The 22,694-nt window shown below is 44.5% G+C and overlaps 1 protein-coding gene across 14 annotated transcripts in view; it reads left to right on the forward strand.

The window, feature by feature from the left end:
• LOC122481879 (nuclear body protein SP140-like) overlaps window positions 1-22,694 on the forward strand; it is a 66,730-nt gene that overhangs the window by 6,537 nt on the left and 37,499 nt on the right. For 6 of the 14 annotated variants that reach the window (XM_043578113.1, XM_043578112.1, XM_043578121.1 and 3 more), the window contains exons 3-5: window positions 8,462-8,666; window positions 18,106-18,189; window positions 20,592-20,723. In XM_043578113.1, the coding sequence (XP_043434048.1) occupies window position 8,666; window positions 18,106-18,189; window positions 20,592-20,723 (217 nt within the window). In that variant the 5' untranslated portion in view covers window positions 8,462-8,665. Of the gene's footprint in view, window positions 1-295; window positions 635-670; window positions 784-8,461; window positions 8,667-18,105; window positions 18,190-20,591; window positions 20,724-22,694 lie in introns of those variants that run through there. The other 8 variants (XM_043578114.1, XM_043578123.1, XM_043578115.1 and 5 more) reach the window with 7 other exon arrangements.

A 22,694-nucleotide genomic window follows, 5' to 3' on the forward strand; every position in this document is an offset into this window, starting at 1 on the left:
CTCCTGTCCTGGGTCCCCATCTCCAGGAAGGTCGGCATCTACCCATGTTACTTCTGTCTTTCCGGCCTCATTCCACGGGTATATGACAGAATGAGATTGCACATAAAGAAATAATGAGGAAATCAGATTTCTTAAATCGCAGAGGATTGGCTCCCTGGGCAAACTTGAGGCTGACTCATATCACCTTCTACAAACACTTTCGTTTCCCCCATGCCTCCTCTACCCCTCCCCCACACCGCAAAAGACAGCTCTGCCCAGAACAGTTCCTTTTAGAAAAATTAACATTGAAATTGAACGAGTGCTGTCCAACTTCTGAGTTCTGGGTAGCTGGGGGCCAGTTTGTCCCAGAGTGCATCTGTGCGTGGCATCTGAACACGGATGAGTTAGGGGAAGTGAAAGCAGACCCAACATTGACAAATGCAACCGAGTGGGGAGTGAGGCGTTGCTCTGTCTGTGCTGGGATGTTATGCAGTTGACTAGGAGGGAATTTGTCTTTTAAAATACAAGGCAAATACATCAATGCATTCTTAAAGCAAGGTAAAGGTGTGTGGAAACCCCTCTACCCCAGACTCTGGAGGTGGCCAGGGCCCCAAGAAGGCATCAGCATTGCTATCAGCAGCTGCAGAACTGACAGGTAGGTCCTCAGCACCCAGTACCAGCACCCAGCCCACAGCCTCTCCTCCACCTGTTCCCGAGAGACGGGAGATGAACAAGCTTGAAACCAGCCAGCGCTCGGCCTCCGGGTAGGAAAAAGAAGTGACGCTCTCCTCAGAGAATGAGTTGGTAGGCGCTGCCTCTTTTTCTGATTTCTGGAAGATATTGTAGGGAACGGGCGTCATTTTTTCTTTAAACATCTTGTAGGATTCATTAGTGATATGCTCTGGGCCCGATGCTTTCTTCTTTGGAGGTCTTTTAATTATTGATTCAATTCTTTTAATAGATATAGGCCCATTCAGATGACTGTCTCTCCTTGTGTGAACTTCGGTGTTTCGTGTCCCATAAGAAATTTGTCTGTTTCACCTTCTATCAAATTCTTCGCCCTAGAGTTTTCCCTGGTGTTGTTTGTCTGCTATCTTTGTCCTGTCCGTGGGACTAATAGTGATGAACCCCTCTTTCATGTCTGATACTACTAATTTCTGTCTTCTCTCCTTCCTTTGCTAGCCTTGTTAGAGGTTTGTCGATTTTATTGATTTTTCTAAAAAAAATCAGCTTTTGACTTCATTGATTTTCTTAGCTGTTTTCTTGTTTTCAGTTTCACTGATTTCCACTCTCATTTTTGTTGTTTATTTATTGATTTATTTTGCTTGCATTAGGTTTCAATTTCTCTATTTTTCTGTAGTTTCCACAGGTGGGAGGTTAGATTATTCATTTAGATCTTTCTTGTCTAATGTGTAAATTCAGTGCTATACATTTCTGTCTAAGCACTGCTTTTGCTATGTCCCACAAATTTTAATAAGCTGTGTTTTCATTTCCATCTAGCTCAAAATATTTTACAATTTCTCTTGAGATTTCTTCTTTAGCCCTAGAAGTGTGTTCTTCGATTCCAAGTATTTGGAGGATTTCCCAGCTGTTATTTCTACTTTTATTTCATTGTGGTCTGAGAACATATTTTTAAATGATTTCTATCCTTTTAAATGTGTTAGGGTGTGTTTTACAGCCCAGAATATGGCACGTTTCGGTAAATATTCCATGTGAGCTTGAGGGCAATGTGCATTTTGTTGTTGTTGAATGGAATATTCCATAAATGTCAGTGAAACCAGATTGATTAATGATACTGTTCAGGTTGACTATATTCTTACCGAGTTTCTGCCTGCTTGATCTGTCAGTTACTAAAATAGGGGTATTGGCGACTCCAACAATAGGAGTGGATTTGTCTGTTTCTCCTTGTAGGTCGATCAGTTTTTGTGTCCTGTACTTTGATGCCACTTTGTTACTTGCGCATTGAGAATTGCTGTGTCTTCCTAGAGAAATTGACCCCTTCACTATATAATGTTCCTATTCACCCGACTATTTTCCTTGTTCTCAAGTCTGCTTTGTCTGAAATTAATGTAGCGACTACAACTTTTCCTTTGATAATGCTGTTGACAACATATCTTTCTCCACCCCTTTACTTTGAATCTGTCTTGTGTTTTTCTGCTTAAGGTGGCTTTCTCATAGACAGCATACAATTGTGTTTTTTTTCCTTTTCGGTTTTTATCGCTCTATGGATTTCTGTCTTTTAATTGTTGCATCGAGGCCATTCACATTTAGAGTATTCATGTAGTTAGATGAATATCTACCAAATTGCGGGGCGCCTGGGTGGCGCAGTCGGTTAAGCGTCCGACTTCAGCCAGGTCACGATCTCGCGGTCCGTGAGTTCGAGCCCCGCGTCGGGCTCTGGGCTGATGGCTCGGAGCCTGGAGCCTGTTTCCGATTCTGTGTCTCCCTCTCTCTCTGCCCCTCCCCCGTTCATGCTCTGTCTCTCTCTGTCCCAAAAATAAATAAACGTTGAAAAAAAAATTTTTTTAATATCTACCAAGTTGCAACTGTTGCTACTCATTGTACTTGTCCTCGTTTCTACTTTTTCTTCCCTTTTGTTTCTTCCTTTTACGGTTTCAGCTGAACACTTTATTACCCCATTTGCTCTTTTTCTCCTAGCATATGAATCACGCTTCTTTTAAAAATGTTCGTAGTGGTTTCCCTAGAGGTTGTAATATATATTTGCTGCTATTCATATTGCTATTTATTTATTTACTTACTTATTTCGACTTTGCTTGGTACCATTTATTTTTTTCATATCCATTTCTTCAAGTTATACTCTATGGCTTTGTGAGTGACACATGCATCCTATAATGGAATGTCACACACTCCTCCCTCCCGTCCTTATGAACATTGCTGTCAGTCATTTCACTTATCCATACGTTCTAATCACATGTTGCTACTATTACTTTGAACAAACAGCTACCTCTTAAATCAATTTAGAATAGGAAATTATTGAGAACCCCAAAAAGCTAATCTTTGTTCTTGTAAATTACATCGATCGATATGTACCATATTAGGAATGGAAACTTTGAACACTTAAATATGTATTTGTTCCTGAAAAAAATAATAATGAACTCATTACCTGCTAACATAAATGAAATGTTTTATGAGAAGTAACTGTGTTTTCTAAAATAAAGTAAATTAGTAAGAAGAGTAGCAAGGCTTTATATTTTTGCAAATCTCTTTAATAACTGGCTCAGTAGAAGATGGTGGGATTCTGTCTGCTTCTGCTTTCAACCCGTTGTGATCTCACAGAATGTGTATCCTCTGGGAGATTCTACTGTACATGTGTGACAGAATGAGAGAGAAAAAGGGTAAATAACATTTTAGTACTATTATGAAAACAGTTTTCACCTTGGTCATACGTGAAAGGGTCTTACACAATCCCAGGGGTCCCTGGACCATACTTTCAAAATCACTATTTTAAAATAATTTTTAAGGGGCACCTGGGTGGCTCAGTCAGTTAAGCGTCCGTCTCTTGATTTCAACTCAGGTCACGATCTCACGGTTCATGAGATCGAGCCCCATGTTGGGCTCTGTGCTGACAGCACGGAGCCTGCTTGGGAGTCTCTCTCTTTCCCTCTCTCAGCCCCTCCCCTGTGCACGCTCTCTCTCTCTCAAAAAAAAAAAAAAAATATATATATATATATATATAAACTTAAAGTAATTTTTGAGATGTGCTTCTGTTTTCAAGGAAACTTTGCGGTTTTTAGACATCAGTAATTTAAGTGGTTTGAGTGCCTTCCGTTTCTTTTATAACAAAACTTTGCTGGTGTTGATATCTTGGTTCTCTCTCTCTTTTTTAAATGTTTTATTTATTTTTGAGACAGAGAGAGACAGAGCATGAGCAGGGGAGGGGCAGAGAGAGAGGGAGACCCAGAATCTGAAGCAGGCTCCAGTTTCCGAGCTGCCCGCGCAGAGCCCGACGCGGGGCTCGAACTCAAAACCCGCGAGGTCATGACCCGAGCCGAAGTCGGACGCTTAACCGACTGAGCCACCCAGGCGCCCCTCTTGGTTCTCTTACTGTAGCACATCATCGAATAATTTGTCCTCGAGAGACTGCATCGGTAAGAACAGACCAGATTATTCTACCGGAACACGCAATTCTGAGATCTTAGCGGGTCACTCGCCTCTGCTTCAGAGAACCCTCGCTTGGGACAGTGTGGCTGCTGAGTGGCTGTCAGTGACAGCCACGGTAACCGAACGTTGGGTGACCACCAGAGATGGTGCAGGAGTACAATATTTTCTGAGCTCTTACGCGGCTATTCGTTTTTTATTTGGAGTTGACACACGGTGTTACATTAGCTTCCAGCGTGCGTCGTGCTGTGGTTCGCCACAGGGCACCTTGGCGAGTATCTTGTCCCCACACACGAAGAGCGTATATTTTTAGTCATTTCCTTTTACCTCTGAATCTATAGATTTGCATAACTGACATTTAAAATTTCAGATTTAGGTGTTCCCCACCCCTGCCCTTCAGGGTTTTTAGCAGCTATGTTCTGGGGAAATTCTCTGATTTTACAACCATTTTAGCTAGCTTTTTTTTTTTTCCTTTTATTTTAGCTCTCATTTTAAATTTCCAGGCCCACCGTCTTATTTTCTGATCTTCTCTTCATGGCATCCTGGGCGCAATATCTTCTCCCATTCGAAAGACACTGCTTGTTTTTTGGAAACTCTCTCCTGCTCCCGGCACTATTTCTATTTACGCGGGGGTAATTTTCGTTCTTTGCTCACCTTGGTTCTATTCCCTCCTGAGGGAGGTTTGCACCAGTGTGTGTGGCCTATTGTTTGTTCCTACCTGAGGGCCAGGCACTGAAGAGCTAGCTTGGAAGTGTGTTTAAGGAGACAGGCTTGAAAACCTGCGGGTTCGGCTGTGGGAATCCCAGATGCCTGAGGGTGAAGGCCTCTTTCTCCGGGGGCATCTACATTTTTAAGAAGGAGCCTCTAGGGGCGCCTGGGTGGCTCAGTCGGTTGAGCATCCAACTTCGGCTCAGGTCATGATCTCATGGTTCATGAGTTCAAGCCCTACGTCGGGCTCTGGGCTGATGGCTCAGAGCCTGGAGCCTGCTTCGGATTCTGTGTCTCCCTCTCTCTCTGCCCCTTCCCCGCTCATGCTCTGTCTCTCTCTCCCTCAAGAATAAATAAAACATTAAAAAAATTTTTTTTTTTTTTTTTTTTTTTTTTTTTTAAAGAAAGGAGCCTCTAGTGTCTTGCCTGGATGTGGGTCAGAAAGGAGCTGGGGGCAGATCCTTTAGTGTTTTGCCTTTCAAGCAATCCTGCTGGTTCCTGCTGGCATCTCCGTTCCAGGCCCACTGTTCTCAGGGCTGCAGGACACCCTCTGGGATTGTCTTCTGAAAGCAACAGCAGTGAGGCTCACACCTCTTTTTCTCTTTCGGACTTTGGTTCCATTTTCTCATCTAATTCTCTTCCCTTATACTTCTTCCGTTACTCTCATTTTAGGGAACCCTCTAGTCTGAGGGGAGCGCAACACTTGTCCCCCGGCAACTATCTTTAACCAGAAGTTGTTGTTTTGTTTTTGTTTTTGTTTTGGAGAGAGAGGGGACGGAGAGAATCAGGGAAGGCCAGAGGGAGAGGGAGAGAGATGTTCAGTTCGCAAGATCTTGAGATCATGACCTGAGCCACAATCAGGAGTCTGCAGCTAAACTGCTTAACTGACTGAGCCCCCAGGGGCTTTTTTAAAGGAATTCAGTGAAGGAATGGGTTTCATTCTATTCCAATGCATCCTTATAATGGGAGGTCCCAATGACCCTCTTATAATGGGAATAAACCATCTCCCAAGTGTTTACACCTTTTAGAATTACCAAGAAGACTCCCAAGATATCATCGGCAAAGGGAACCATTTTTCAAGTAAGAATCAGAATTACAAAGCTTTTTGAGTTTCAACATTATGGGTCACCTGGGTGGCTCAGACGGTGAAGCCTCCCCTTCGGCTCCAGTCATGATCTCACGGGGTTTTGCGGGTTCGAACCCCACATGGGCCTCTGCATTCCCTGGCAGTGCTGAGCCTGCTTGGAATTCTCTCTGTCTCCCTGTCTCTCTCTCTCTCTGTCTCTCTCTGCCCCTCCCCCTCTCGATCTGTCTCTGTCTCTCTCAAAAATAAATAAGTAAACTTAAAGAAAAACATTAAAAAAAATTGGTTTTCCCAGCCACGGCCATCATGTTTGAAATGCAGGGGCCTTACAGGTCTCCGTGTACGGATAACACGGACGCAGGCAAGTTTAGATACAGAACGATGAGTCCTTGTTTTGAATATGCACACAAGTCTCTATATTCAACACGAGAAAAACACATATTCCTGTGACTGTTGTTAATTGAAACTGGACCATAGGGGTGGGTGTCTTTGAGCTAATTTTATTATGTGAAATGTCACTCATTCCTGCCCCTGTGGGATGGAGAACTCTGCCTCTCTTCCACCTTCCTTGAGATTTCTTCCGGTTGTCGGTAGCTAAGAAGACTTGCTGTCCCACTGCTCTCTCCACACTCAGCACCACACATCTTATTCAAGCTTCCCCAAATCCTGTAAATAGATACTGTTTTTACTTCCGTTCTGGCAACGGAATCTCAGAAAGTTGGCCGAGGTTAGAGCAAGTAGCAAACCAGGATTTGTTAGCAAGTAACCTGCATCCAGAGCCTGCACCTGACTTTGTGAAGGTTCGTTATGAAATGGGCGAATTGAACGCGCTTTTTCAAAACTAGACCTTACCTTCCCTGTTTATAGTACCACACGGTGGGGTCAGTGAACAATCTGGACTCACCAAGAATGACCTGGCTCCGTCTGATAGAGGCAAACAGACAACAGAACACGTTAGGCAGGAGACTGTGAGGAGGAGTTTTCAGAGGTGATAACCAAGCTGTTCTTGAAAAAGAGTAGGCTTTTGCTAGGCAGAGACTATTCAACTAGTGTTTTGCTTACATAACATTATGTAGCAGAATAGCGTGATTTGCGCGGTTTCATCTAAGTCTGTGATTTTAGCTATATAATATATGGTGGAATCTCAAGAAACACACCAGACAGAATAGGATAAAGGGAAAGAACCCTGGGGCAGAGGTCAAGAGACCTTTCCTGCTTTGATGCCAGATCGTATGCACTACATGCATTCTTTTAACTGCAGAAAATACTTCCTAACATAGACAAAACAAAGTTAAGTTGGCTTTACACCCGTATTGGCTGACATTTTGAAGTATGACAATACTTGGGGTCTACAAAGGTATCGAGGAAAAAGTCTTGTGAAATCCTGGCAGGACTGTAAACTGACAAATCATTTTGAAAGAGAAGTTAGCAACCTAGAAGTTGGAAGGTATCGTACCCCAGTACTGGGCAATTCTCTTCTAGGTACGAATGCTAAAAAATTCTTGTTACATGCACATAAGGAGCTATAACCAAGGGTGTTTACCAAAATACTACTCATAATAGCAAAAAAATTGGAATAGACCTAAACATTTACCAGTAAAGGATTGTTAGGCAAATATTGTCTCTATTTATGTAAAATATTACTGCACAGCAATTAAAATGCCCTGGTTTGACTTAAAAATATCAATGTGGACACATTTAAATAAATAATACATGGAAAAAAGGCAAATACAGGCATACCTTGTTTAGAAAAAAACTTGCTCTTCGGTGGTAGGTTCTGTGATATTCTCTTCGTTGGCTTTTTATTTTTTTTGTCTGTAAACTTTTTAAAACAAACAATCTGTATTAGGGTTCTCCAGAGAAACAGAAAAGACAAAATGTGTGTGTGTGTGTGTGTGTGTGTGTGTGTGTAACAGAGATTTATTGTAAGGAATGAGCTCACGTGAATATACACGCTGGCAATTCCAAATCTGCCCTGTGGGCCAGCAGACTGGAGCCCCAGCAGAGTGGATGGTGCAGTTCCCATCTGAAAGCAGTCTATTTGTGAATTCCTTCCTACAGGGAGAGGTCAGTCTTTTTGCTCTAGGTGGGCCTTCAACTGATTGTATGAGGCCCACCCACATTATGGAGGGCCTGCTTGCTCAGAGCCATCCAGTTGAAATGATCATCTCATCCCCCAACACCCTTCAAATGAGAAGGAAAGCCTGTGAGAACAGATAAAGAAGGCCAGCCAAATGTCCCAGGCTGGATACCCCGTTTGCATGCTCTTTGCTTCTGTAATCTTGCTTACCTCTTCCATCAGCCACTGTCCCCATAGTGTCCCCCCTTTTTCCCTTGAGTCCCTGCAATCCCACCTACCTGTGCAGCTGATAGAAAGTTTCCAAGTACCTGGAATCTAGCCCAGCATAAAAGAAGGCCAGCACCGGGGCTCGGGGGCTCAGCCTTTGGAGGTGACTCTGCCGGGCCAGCGCCAGTGCAAAATAAACAGTCCTTTCTGATTCCCCGAGCGCGTGTTGCTTGTCTCTTCCTGTGTGCCAAGTATTGCTGTAACACTTTTGGTGCGTTGGCCAGGAAGACGACAGCCACGCTGACCCCTTGAGCCACCGTTGTCAGTGAGCAGCGGAGAGGCCACTCATTGCGGCCCCCGCCACGGAAAGGAAGGCGCACCGACATTGATTTCACCGGACCCCCACCATCGCCGGGCCCAGCAGTACCGGCCACTACTGCACTGGACTCCAGGGGGAACAGAAAAGACCTGTCCCAGGACATTGGAACAGTAAGTGTCCCCGGGGACTTCAGACCGGAATCCAGGCCCACCCCTGAGGCAGAAGGGGAGCTTAATCACCTCCCGGGCAACGTAGTCACTGAATAGAACAGGGAAGTCCTGGGTGGAAGTCTGCGATCTGTCTGAGTGTGAGTGCCCATGCTCCATGGAGCCTGAGTGGGTCCTACTCTGCGATTCTGTGATGGTCTCATACGGCTCAAGGCAGAATCAGGTCTGCAGAGGCCTGATCTGAGTCAGGGGTTTATACCCCTGCCAATGCTAAGAGGCATTCAATCCCCATGAGGGGCGTGGCCAGGCAGATGAACCGACCTCTTCCCCGTTGGTCCTGCGACACTGTTCATTGGGAGGGACCCATCTAGGATACCAAGATGGGGAAAATTCCTCAAAATCAACTGTTTTGGAATGTATGATTAAGAATTTTAAACAGGGAGGGGACCTCAGGAGGGCTCAGTCGGTTAAGCATCTGACTTCAGCTCAGGTCATGATCTCATGGCTTGTGAGTTCGAGCCCCGCATCGGGCTCTGTGCTTACAGTTCAGAGCTTAGAGGCTGCTTCAGATTCTGTGTCTCTCTCTCTCACAGTCTGCCCCTCCCTGCTCATGCTCTGTCTCTCAAAAATAAATAAACATTAAAAAAAAATTTAAAAAAGAATTTTAAAAAGAGATTTTCAGGTGACTATGGGTCAAACTGACCCATGGGAAATTATGCACCCTCTGCGAATTAGAATGGTCTACGTTCTGTGTAGGCTGGCCCCCTGAGGGCACCCTAGAGGTTCCCACGGTCCAAACTGTTTATAAGGTAATTACTGGGGACCCCAGCCATCCAGATCAATTCCCATACATTGACCAATGGCTGGAAATAGCCCAAGTCAAGCTTCTTTGGGTCCAGTTCTGCATTAATAGTAAGTGACAATGTAAGGTTTTAGTGGCGCAGGCTGGAAAGAAGACCTCACAGCAAAAAAACCCCACCGCCCCATCCTCCAAGAAAATTCAGAAGTCCTTCCTTTCAACCACCATATGCCCCCAGGACCCCATCAATTGAGGGAGGGGAGCCTCAAGTGCCTGAAAGTTCACCCCTGTCGGTTTCGCCTCTGCCAGTGGCCAATCTGCCCCAACAGGGACATCTGAACCGGTAGGCAGATACCTTAGGTCCTCGACTCAAGGTCCAAGGCCCCCAACAGCAAGAAGATGCCATTGCAGGTAACTAGGGGTCCCCAGAAAGTAGGCTTCAATGGGACCCTACAAGAGGGGGCATCAGTTTTCTGCTACCAACCGTTCTCCACTACTGACCTCCTCGATTGGAAACACCACAGGCTGCCCTGCTCTGAAAAGCTGTAGGTGATGAGAGATCTAGAATCCAGATTCCAGATTCACTGCCCTGCCTGGGTTGACTGTAAGCAGCTTCTGTTCACTCTTTTCAACATGGAAGAGCACCGATGAACCGTCACCAAAGGAAAAAAAAAATGGCTCCAGACTCAGTCACCAGATGGACAACTAGAAGTTGAAGCTTGGGCACGGGAGGCTATGCCCAAAGAGTATCCCTGCTGGGACCCAAACACAGAAGCCGGAAGGGCCAGATTAGAAAGACACCGACTCTCCTCCCTCCAAGGAGTAAAAGCAGGGGCCAAAAAGCCCACCAACATGGCAAAAGTATCTGAGGTCCTACAAAAGCCAGAAGAGAGCCAGCTTACTTCTAGGAAAGATTATGTGAAGCCTTCAGAGTTTATACTTCGTTCGACCCAGAAGCCCCCGAAAGCCAGTGCATGGTCAATGCTGCCTTTGTGGGACAGGCCCAAAGTGACATTAGACAGAAGCTCCAAAAGTTGGAAGAATTTGCTGGAAAAGAATGCGACTGAACTGATGGAAATCGCCAACAAAGTTTTTGTAAATTGGGACTGAGCTGCCAGCAAGGAGGCAGACTGAAGAACGAAACAAAAGGCAGTTCTCCCGGCCACAGCCTTGGGAAGACCACCGCATCTGGAATGGACCCCACAGAAACCACGAGGGATTCAAGAACAAAAAAGAAGGGTGCCACTGGGATGGGATCAATGTGCCTGCTACAAAGAATTTGGACACTGGAAAAATGAATGCCCCAGTTGCCAAAAGGGAAAACCAAAAACTTCCACTCCACTCAGCTGCTACCAACCAGAACCACCCAAGGCTGACCTGATCAGACAGGCAGGAATGGACTCTGATTAGGAGAGACCAGGCTCTATCCAACTGGGCCCCCATGAACCCATGGTGAGAATGAAGGTAGGGGGCCAGAAAAGAGACTTCATGGTTGACACTGGGGTTGAACACTCTGTGATGACACACAAGGTGGCACCTCTGTCGGCTTGAGAAGTCACCATCGTAGGAGCCACTGGGATGCAAACCCGAAGGCCATTTTGTGGTCCTGACAATGCTGGCTGAGGGGTCACCAAGTAGTGCATGAATTCTTGTATTTACCCAACTGCCTGGTCTCACTGTTAGGTAGAGATCTCCTAGCCAAGCTGGGAGCAGAAATACTTTCACTTCAGATGAAAAGACACAACTGTGCCTAAATGAAAAGGCCCAACCCACGATTTTATCCTTGACGATATCATAGGAAGAAGAATGGAGGTTACGTATTTCTCCTCCCAGTGAGCCAACCATGGCCCCCGAGGTAGAAGCTGAGTTCCCTTCAGTTGGGGCAGAAGAGAACCTCCCTGGTCTGGCAAAAAACCACCCCCCAATATTAATTGACCTAAAGCCTGGGACCCAATCTGTCAAAATATGCCAATATATGGCCCCATGGGAGGCACACCTGGGGACCCAGACACACTTAAACAGGCTACTCAAATGGAGATTTCTAAAAGGATGCCAGTCCCCACGGAATACTCCCCTGATGCCTGTGAAAAAGCCTGGGACAAATGATTACCACCCTGTACAGGACCCAAGAGCCATTAATGAAGCAGTCATAATGCTACATTCAGTGTTTCCTAACCCATACACTCTACCAGGACTCAAACCCTCTGAGGAAGGATAGTTCACAGGTTGAGACTTAAAGGACACCTTCTTCTGTCTCCAGCTAGAGCCTAATAGGCAACCCCTATTTGTCTTTGAGTGGGAAAACCCTGCCACAGAAACAAAGGAACAATTCGCTTGGACCAGACTGCCTCAAGGATTCAAAAATCCACCAACCTTGCTCAGTGGGGCCTGGCATCTGACTTAGCCAGGTTTCCAGGACAGGACCTAGTATGTGTCCTCCTCCAATATGTGGATGATTTCTTGCTAGCCAGTCCCACGCAGACCCAATGCTGGGAGGGAACCATGGCCCTACTCAAGCCACTACCAGAGGTGGGATGCTGGATGTCAATGAAAAAGGCACAGATTTGCCAACAGGAAGTTAAATATTTGGGCTTCAAACTTACCCAAGGCAAATGGATGCTGGGAGCCAAAAGGAAACAGGCAGTCTGTGCCATTCCAGTTCCCACTACCTGCTGGCAGGTCTGAGAGTTTCTGGGAGCAGCAGGATTCTGTCGGATATGGATGCCAGGGTTCTCAGAGTTGGCCAGACCTCTATACGAGACACTAAAGGGGGAAGAAAGGGGATCCCTTTTCTGGGGCCCTAATCAAGAAAAGGTGTTCACAGACATAAAAATGAAATTCACAGAGGCACCAGCCTTGGGACTCCCAGATGTATCACAAGATTTCAACCTGTTCATGCATGAAAACGATGCGGGTGGCCCTGGGGGTTCTAACCCAGGAACTGGAACCTGGCAGAGACCAGTGACATACCTTTCAAAACAGATTGACTCAGTTGCAGCGGGATGGCCACCTGTTTGAGGGCACTGGCAGCCACCACACTTTCAATCAAGGAAGCAGACAAACTCACATTGGGGCAAAACCTAAACATTGAGGTTCCCCATTCAGTTATTACCCTGACGGATGCCAGGGGAAACACTGGTTTGGATGACACAATATCAGGGACTACTATGTGAAAACCCATGAGTAAGATTGGAAGCCATAAAAACCCTAAATCTTGCCACTTCCTGGCCTGCAGCAGCGGGGCTCCCCAGAGCATGATTGCCTAGAGGTACTTGATGAGGACCATTCTAGTCAACCCGACCTATCAGACAGGCCCTTATGAAATTCTGACCTCATCCTATACACGGACAGCAGCAGCTTCATGAGCGAAGGCAAAAAATATGCTGGCTATGCAGTCGTCTCTGATTTTGGGTTCACAGAAGCAAAGGTCCTTCCACAATAATGGTCAGCCCAAACATCAGAACTGTGGGCCCTAATGAGAGCACTAGAACTCAGTAAAGACAAATGACCAACATATACACTGACTCACTCTGTGCCTTCACCACTCTACACATACATGGGGCACTATACAAGGAGAGAGGACTTTTGGTAGCAAGAGGAAGAGAAATAAAAAATCAGGAAAGAATCCTAAAACTATTAAGAGCAGTCTGGGAACCAAGGGAGGTAGTAGTCATCTACTGCAAGGGACACCAAAGAGGAAAGGACTCAGTGTCAGAAGGTAACCGATGGGCAGATGCCGCAGCTAAATAAGCAGCAGAAAGACAATGACCTCAAAAATCATGCTGGTCCAGGAACTGCCAACTTCCCCAAGGCACACAATCCAAGAAACAAAACGGGCACAACAGGAAAAAGGAAGCCAGACAAAAGAAGGATGGTGGATACTTCCAGATCAAAGAGTCTATACCAGAGCAGCTAGCCCACCAAGTGGTTCTCCAACAGCGTGAGCTCACCCACCTGGGAAAAACTGCCCTTGAAAGCTTATTACGATGTACTTGCTCAGCTCCCATCCCTCTGTGCCTCGATCTCTCAATGCTTCCTCTTCAGCACTCAAAATAACACCAAACAAGCCCCTACTGGGCCCACGGGAATCCGACACTATGGTCAGGCGCCCTTCGAAGATTTGGAGGTAGACTTTACCAAAATAAGACCCAGTGGAGGATACAAATTCCATGGAATGTCATTAACCATAGGCTCAGACAATGTCCCAGCTTTCGTGGCCCAGGTGGTGCAACAAGTAACCCAAACCCTAGGTATCCAATGGAACTTACATGCAGCCTACTGGCTCCAGAGTTCAGGGAAAGTGGGCCATCTGAACTGGACCCTTAAATCACAGTTTAAGTAAATCATGGCAAAACTATGTCAGGAAATTAACTTGCCCTGACCAGATATACTACCCCTAGCTCTTTTCCTAGCACGTTGTATACCCCGGACAAAAACAGGATTCTCCCTATTCGAGATCCTATATGGAAAGCCCCCTTCACTAGTCAAATTCAAGGGCGACCTGACAGAGCTAGGGAATTTAGAAATACAAAAACAAGTACAAGGATTAAGGAAAACTATATTTGAGATACATAGATGGGTGACAGACAGGATTACCCATTTCCCTAGGAGTAACTGGGCACCCTCGCAAACCTGGGATCAGGTTTGGATAAAAGATTGGAAAAGGAGACCAGTCAAACCTACCTGGAAGGGACCCTATTTAGTTGTGCTAACCATGCCCACAGCCATCAAGGTTGTAGGACTAACCGCCTGGATCCACCATTCTTGAGTAAAGGCAGTCCATCTGTCACCTGACAACCACCTTGAATGCTAATCAGAACAATCCTCTACAGATCATTCTTAAGAAGACAGCGGATAATCAGCAGCCAGCAGCCAACACCTGAGAACTTTCTGTAACCAGAAGCTTGAGGAAATCACCAAGCGAGTTAAATGAACTACAGCAAATCGTTGTCTCTCGAATTTCATTGTCATTCCCTACCTATTTCTCTTTCCATACTGGTTGTTATACTCTTTGCTGTGGGGCTTACCCAAGTTAGTCCCTCAGATTGGCACTTCAGTCACAAACCTTGTTAGCCTTCCTCTACTTACTAGTGTCAGGATGCCTTATTCTCCTTAGATGTATATGTATGTATATATGTGTGTGTACGTATGTATATGTATATGATCTGAGTTGTGATTGATGTCCTTCTCTGTATGTTTGTTTTCTGCCTTTGTATCCCCAGGGTGGAATCACTCCCACTGATGCTGAATCAGCCTTGTCTCCTATCCCCATTGTGTATATTCCCGTTCCTAACATTCTCAAAAGGGATCTTTTCATCTTACCAACCGTGTTCTTGTTCCACTTACTACTGCCCCTCTTGGAACTTTCCTCCCTGACTGGAGGGATGTGTCAAAGCATCTTCTGCTGTCTTTTGCCTCCAGGAGGGACAGCCTTATGTTACAGGCCCAGATTGCCCTGACTGTTACCCTGCTCTCCCTCCCTCTGCTCGTATTCCCTCCCCCGTTGCTCCTACCCCTGTTCCTACTCCCCCTCTTGCTTCTCCGGGCCTAAAGGATGAGATAATACTACCACCATGCCCCTGTGCCACTGTTTACCCCCACATGCCAGGAAGATGTTATGATGCCAGGAGGATTACTCCCTGTAACAGAAACAGGAGAACTTACTGGATGGGAAAATTAAAAATGAGACGCTACTGGGGGCTGCCTGATCCGACCTGCCCTGATATCCCCCATGACTGTTGGGTCACCTCTGACCCAACCTATTGGCCTCTACCTACACTTGAATCGGGCAGACCAGTTGCTTTAGATCCCCACCTGGACCAGATGTTGAGTGCAACCCATTGCCCCCTCAATGATACCAATCCCAGCCTGGCCAGAGCCTGCTGGCTCTGCTTGTCCACAGGACCCCCTCTTTACGCAGCTACTCTGATAACACAGGCAACTATAAATGTTACCTTGTTAGCTAAAGACCCAGATCCCCACATGGTGAGACCTGTACTAACTGGAATTGAACTGTCCCAAACAGCTCCCAGGTGCCTGAGAAACAAAATGCGAACAGAGCCAGTTGGCAATCTGACCATCGGCCAGTGCAACCAGACTCTTGACAGTCAAGAACATAGTCATCTTCCTACAACCCAACACTGGTGTTGTCCCCTCTCAGGGCTTTTCTTTGTATGTAGGACAGATGCCTACCTGTGTCTACCAGCCATTTAGATGGGCATCTGTACCCTGGCCTTCTTTACTCCTCAGATAAGCATTGTTCCCAACGGTCAGTCTCTTATAGTGCCCTTGGCAGTGTATACTCAATCAAAAAGAGCCATTCAAGTAATCCCCCTGATGATTGCTTTTCTTGAGTGACTGCTACATGCCAGACACAGAGAGTACAGTGGTGAAGAAAATACACATGACCCGTGTCCTCATGAAACTTACAATTAGTGGGGGTGACAGATGTTAACCAAGTAACCCCACAATAATTGCTCAGCCAGGACCTGAATTTGCTGAAACATAGGATTTGAATCTCTACTTTTTTTGGGGAGTGGGGGGGGCAAGGCATGAAGTATATGCTTTTGTAAGAAAGGAGGAAGCATCTCTGTTACTTGTAGACATGTTCAAAGATTAAGAGATTTTCTTTGTCTTAGAAAATTTGTCATTTGGTGCAGTTGTGTGCCAACTGACTTCTCCAGACAAACAGTGGAGATGTCACAAGAGAAGCCCAGGAAATACCCAAGGCTTGGGGAGGGGAAGCTTGTGAAAGCCACTGAGCATGAGCAAAACAGTGGACTGACAGGATGGTGTGGCTGAAAATACCGCCTGGGAGGGAATGTTTGGAAGCTAATTCTGAGAAGGGAAGTTGGTTGGGGATTTTTGAGGGTCCAACGCCCAGTGCCAAGAGATTTGAAGTTTATTATTTGGGAAATAAAGAGGTAGTGAAGGATTTTTAAGCAGAGAAAAAGTAAAAGAAGTCAATATAAAGAATGGGATGTGCTGATTTGTGAAAAACGTATCTTGTTGAAAATAAAAGCGATCGTATTTCCATGCTATGGTGTATCCAAGTCAGAAAAAGGAATAAAGGAAGTCAAATACCTGGTCATAAATTTGAGGTTAGCGTTATACGTGTAACCAGGATGGCCCCAGATCATGGTTATGAAGGAATGGCAGTTACTGTTACTACTCACATCACAGGGGCTCAAATCCTCTCCATGCACTGTGGGGATCCCCTTCCCTGGGCCTCAGCACCCACATCACGTGTGCTAGCTTTTGGGGCTCCCTGTGCTGAGGCTCACGGCAGCACTGTCCACCTGCCCCCAGGGAGGTCACTACTGGCATCTCCTAGACCCTGGTGTTCAAGGGATCTGCAGGTCAGTAGCCCAAAGCCAAGAAACTGGTAGGAGGGCTGTACAATGTGCAGAGAAACACCTGTGCTTGGGCCGCCCTCTGTGTTCCCAAGACCTCTGACTCACACAGCATTTGCCCCCATGTCCTCCTTCAGACAAGAATATGGCAGCTGTACCAGTAGGTGACCCAGGAAGTTTGCCTGGACAAGGAGTCAACATGTCCTGGGGATGGCAGAAGCATCTGTTGTTCCAATAAAACCTTTCTACCTTCACCCCCACCCTACTGCCCCGACCCTGCAGTGGGTATTGCCTCCAGGAGGTGTGTTCTGGACAGCTGTCTTTCTTGGCCAGCATCTTTCTCTATTTCTTGGACTTTTTCCCTCATGTTTTGTCAGTCTTCCTTTTCCATCTGTCTTTGCTGAGGTACCTTGAAATGCAGCTGTGAAGCGGGGGTGCCCTGAGCTGGTTTTCTGCATGTCGTGTGATCACTTTCTGGGTCACTGGTACAGCTGTGATATTCACTTTCTGTTGTGCCTTTCAAACAATATGCACTTCTTGTTCGTGCCTTACAGAGTGTCTCGTTGTTACCTGTATCTCTCCCCACCCATCCCACCCCAGGAAAATGCTAGCTCCTCTTCACTGTTGTGTTTCTTTGTAACCAGCTCATCTTCCTTCCCTGATCTAAGATCCCCTTCCTCCCTCCCTTCTTCCCTTCCCTTTCCTTCATTTATTCTTTCTTTCTTTCTTTCTTTCTTTCTTTCTTTCTTTCTTTCTTTCCTTCTTTCTCTTTCTCTCTCTCTGTCTCTTTATTTCTCTCTTTCTCTCTCTCTTTCTTCTCTCATTTCTTTGCTTTGTTGTTTCTTTTCTTTAAAACCTCCATCCTTAAAAGATGCTGGGGCTTTCTTTTTTTATATAGGTCTATTTCTCTATAAACTACTTTTCTCTGGCTGAAATGCCTCTGCTTCTTCTCTCTTCCTAGTTGCACGTAGAACTTACAAAACACAGTCCATATATATTATTTATTTTTAATGAGCTTTCATTCGTCTCTGGTCAGTCTAAACTATTTACAACTTTTCCATCATCCATCCTTTAAGTTCTGTGAGGCACATCTTGATGTAGAGCAGATGTAGGATTCCAGGAGCAGCATCAGTCTCTGGTCCTGTGAGACCCACTGAAGCCCAGGGTTCCCTGAGGGCTGGGAGGCTCCTGCTGAACTGCCAGAGTCAGGGCTGTGCCAGGTGTGTAGTTGTGAGAGGAAGCACCTGGTCACCACCGGAGGGCTCTAACTGCCTTTCCTTACTCTTCCCAGTGATTTATGACAACTTCCATTATGAAGCCATTGATGAAGAAGAGACAAAGGAGATGCTCCACTTCCAAGTACACCATAAGCTAGGTACTTGTGACTCAATAGAGACTTGTTCTTTCATCTGCTGAGCAGAAAGGCGAGCAGAGATCAGGGGGCCGAGATTCTGGGTGGACAGTGCACCGTGGGGAGGGGCACAGAAAGAGATGGGGAGCCAGACCACTGATGGCGATATGGGATCCCAACTAACCCACCAGGGGTGGAATCCAAAAATTTTGCCAGGCAGATAAGACCACTCAGAATATGGAACGGGAACGCACAAGAGCAGGTCTTACTGTGACCATGAGGCAGAATTAAGGGGAGGAGCTGACAGTGGTTAACTGTGAGTTAGACATTCAGTAGATCTGGGAAGTGGTAAGGTTTGCCACCAGGTAACAGGTCCAAAGAGAAAGGCAAGAAGGAACTGCTATAAATGCTTCTGCTAATAAAAGAAAAGAGGGAGAGGGAGGGTTGTAATTATGTGCAGAAGAGAACATGGAAGGAGTGGTACTGTGTAGAAAAGAGAGGAAAATGGAAAATAGTGTAAAGGGGAAAAGAGAATTAAAGGCAGTAATCACTTTAACAGTGACAACAGTAGTGATACAGACCTTTCTCAGACCGCTAGGCATAAGGTCAGCCCTTCCCATGAGGCAAAATATCTCTCACATATGAACTATATACTTAAAATTTTTTTTAATGTTTGTTTATTTTTGATTGAGATTGAGAGAGCAGGGGGTAGCAGAGAGAGAAAAAGACAGAGGATCTGAAGTAGGCTGTTCACTGACAACAGAGAGCCCAATGTGGGGCTTGAACTCATGAATCATGAAATCATGACCTGAGCCAAAGTCAGACACTTAACCAACTGAGCCACCCAGGTGTCCCTGAACTATGTACTTTTGTAAACAATAGCCACTGTTTCCACCTTTTCAATCATTCTTTTGTTCCTATTCTTAACAATAATTAATTGTTAAATTATAACATATACACCATTAATACTGAAAATTATGATTTCTTGCTAAGTTACTATAACTCTGTTTTCCCTTTACAAGTACTCCTCATAACAACCCTATCATAGGGTTTTGTTATTCCCATTTTCCAGAAGAAGCTGAGGCATGAGGATGGTTAGTGATTTGTGCAAGTTCACCTGACTGATCTAGGACTCGAACCCTCTCCTACGTGCCAGCCAAGGGCAAACATGCTGAGGCTTTGCTGCTGGGCTTCACCTCTGGCTCTACCTCTTGCTTACTTGGGCGAGTTACTTAATTTCTGTGTTCCAATGTATAAATTGGAGCTATAAATCTGTGTGTATATAAATCTATTCTAAAATAAGGTTGTTGGAGAATTTAATGATTTAATTGATATGAAGCACCTATAATAATTTGTGGCACAAAGCAATTGTTATATGCTTACTACTTTTATTATAATGTGTTTCTGATTCCAACACCTGGACATTTAACAATGCTCCAAATTTGAAGACTTTTCTCCTCAGATGCCCACTGAAGAGAAAGTTATTTCTCAGACTAGAGTAGCAGTAAGTGAAACAGTGTTTAAGACCAAGAAAAGGTCTCTATCCTCAAGCCAAGTGCCTACAAAGAATTATTTATTTGTTAAATGTTGATTTTCCCCCCTTGCAAATGATCAATGTAAGAAAAACCACAGACTATAACCAGACTTATAGAATACCATTAATATATATCCTTTCATTAGTATTTCTATTTCAGTATATATTTTTTCAACGTATTAATTCATTTATATAAAACTTGTATCTATTTTAATAATCACAGTTGTCACAAACTATGGGTCTGCAGTTCTCGCTTGTCCAACAAGAGAGCAGATGCAGAATTGAATACAAGAGAGGCTAATGTCTGGGAGGAGACAAGACCCCAGAGCAGAGGTTTTGTCTCCGTATTTATTGAGCTCACAAGATATTATCCACGTGGTGAACGAGAAGAAAACAAGACGTTACACACATGAACAAGGAGAAAACAATCAGACAGTAATTGTTAACTTGTCTATGTAAGAAGCAAAGGGTTTGGGAGGCAAGGGGAGTTTGTGATCAAAGTACAATAGTGTATTGGCATCAGATGGAAAGTACTTGTGATCCCATTACAATATCTCTCTAGCTAACCTCAGGCGTTTTTGCCCCGTGGTGGTGGCTTTCCGCCCTAAGTTTTTTTCTAACCCATTTATGTAAGTAGAACCTATTTCCCCACATACAGTTATTCTTTTGAATGAAATAAAATTGCTAAAAGCCTAAAAAGTACATTAAAAAGTACAAAGCATGTCAAAAATAATTCCAGAGATTCATCTACTGAGGCTAGTAGGAATGAGAATGGGATGGTAGAAGGGTCAGTGATAGTTGTTAGAAAAGAGTAAAAGAGGCTCATCATGGAGGGGAGGGAAACAAATTCTTGAACATTCCTGATGTCATCTTGGTGATGCCCTGCTTGTAGCTGGAATCCCAGAGCAGCTCAGTGATGGACAACAGATGAACATAATGGAAGGAGATTCATCTCATGACCCAAACGACACCATAAGAACTGAGGAAATGGAAAATAAATGTGCCCAAGAATTTGAACAAACAGGTAAGGTTGACTGGCAGTCCAATATTTTCCCGGGTGACTGTGAACTATGGCACATACAGGCAGAGGTACAAGCTGTGGCATGTGCTCATAGTTTAGAAAGAAGGCTCCAAGGAGCCATGCGTGGGTCAGAGGCATAGACCAGAGCCTGAGGCAAAGAGACATTTATTTACCAAAAAAGGGTGTCTGGTTCCTGTGGCAAAGCAAAGAAAGAAAAGACCACAGAGAGACAGGGAGGGTAGGATGCTGGAATAGCATAGGCAGAGAGAGCTAAAAGAGAAAATCTAGAGATGTTCCATGGAAAAAAAGAAACCTCCACTCCTACTTCACACCACCCACAAAAAGTAATTCACCTTGGATCACAAATTTACAAGTTAAGGCTAAAACTATAAAACTTCTAGAGGAAAAAACAGGAAAGTACCTTTGCAAGCTTACGGTAGGCAAAAATGAATTATATAGAACACAAAACACATGGATTACAAAAGAAAAACTTGGCAAACTAGACTTCGTCAAAATTAAAAACTTGTGCTTTTCTAATGACACCATTAAGAAAAGGCAGAAGCAAGTCAGAGAGAGGGAGAAAGTATTTGCAATACACACACCTGACAAAAGATTGTACCCAGAATAAAGAAGTCCTATGAACAAATAATAAGACACCTACTAATTCAAAAAATGGACAGAAGATTTGACCTGATAACTTCACTACAAACAATAGAAAATGGCCAGTAAGTATATAAACAAAGTGTTCAATGTCATTAATCATCAGGGAAATGCAAATTTGAACACACAAGTTACCATTTACTCCCTAAAATTGCTGAAATGAAAAAGACTGACAACACGTTGGTGAGAGAGCGGAGTGATTAGAACTCCATATGTATATTTTTGGTAGGAATGTAAGGCGATATGATCACGTTGGAAAACTATTTGTCAGTCCCTTATAAAGTTAAATCTAACCTGTGACTCAGTCATTTGACTCCTAGGTATCTTACTCATGAGAAATGAAAACTTATGTTCACACACAGATTTGTACAAGGATGCCTATAGTAGCTTTATTCCTACTAGCTAAAATATGGAAACATCCATAAATAAACTAACTATGATACATTTACAGAGTGGAATACTATTTAGCAATAAAAAGAAATGAACTAGGGGCACCTGGGTGGCTCAGTCGGTTAAGCATCCGACGTCAGCTTAGGTCATGATCTTGCAGTCCATGAGTTCAAGCCTCACTTTGGGCTCTGTGCTGACAGCTCAGAGCCTGGAACCTGCTTCAGATTCTGTGTCTCTCCCTCTCTCTCTCTGCCCCTCCCCTGCTTACACTCTGTCTCTTGTCTCTCTCAAAAATAAATAAACATTTTTCTTAAAAAAAAGGAATGAGCTACTAGTATATGAAACAACCTGGATGAATCCCTAAAACATTATAGTTGACTCCTTAACATCTCAGGGGGCAGGGGCTCCAACCCCCTGCACAGTTGAAAATCCACATATAACTTTTGACTCTTCAGAAACTTAATTACTAATAGGCTACTGTCGACTGGATGCCTTTCCACTAAATAAGTGGTCTATTAACACACATTTTTATGTTATAAGCATTCTATACTGTATTCTTATAATAAAGTAAGCTAGAGAAAAAATTTATTTACAATTCGTAAGAAAGAAAATACAAGTGGACCCACGGAGTTCAGACCCATGTTGTTCATGAGTCCAATGTACATTGAGCAAAAGAAGCCAGTCACAAGCATACATACTGTGTAACCCTTTTTATATGAGCATCAGGACAGATAAGTACAGTTCCAGAAAGGAAGTTCTTCTTAACGGTGATAAAAATCAGAACAATGGCTGCTTACAGTGGGTGGAAACTGACTTGAAATCAGCATAAGGGAACTCTCTGGCATGGTGGAAATGTTCCCGATGTTGACTGTGGTGTTGGTTACACAGCTCTTTTACACTTACTTAAGTTAGGTGCATCTGCAT

The sequence above is a fragment of the Prionailurus bengalensis genome, chromosome C1, assembly GCF_016509475.1.
Source record: "Prionailurus bengalensis isolate Pbe53 chromosome C1, Fcat_Pben_1.1_paternal_pri, whole genome shotgun sequence".
In the NCBI taxonomy this organism is placed as follows: Eukaryota; Metazoa; Chordata; class Mammalia; order Carnivora; family Felidae; genus Prionailurus; species Prionailurus bengalensis.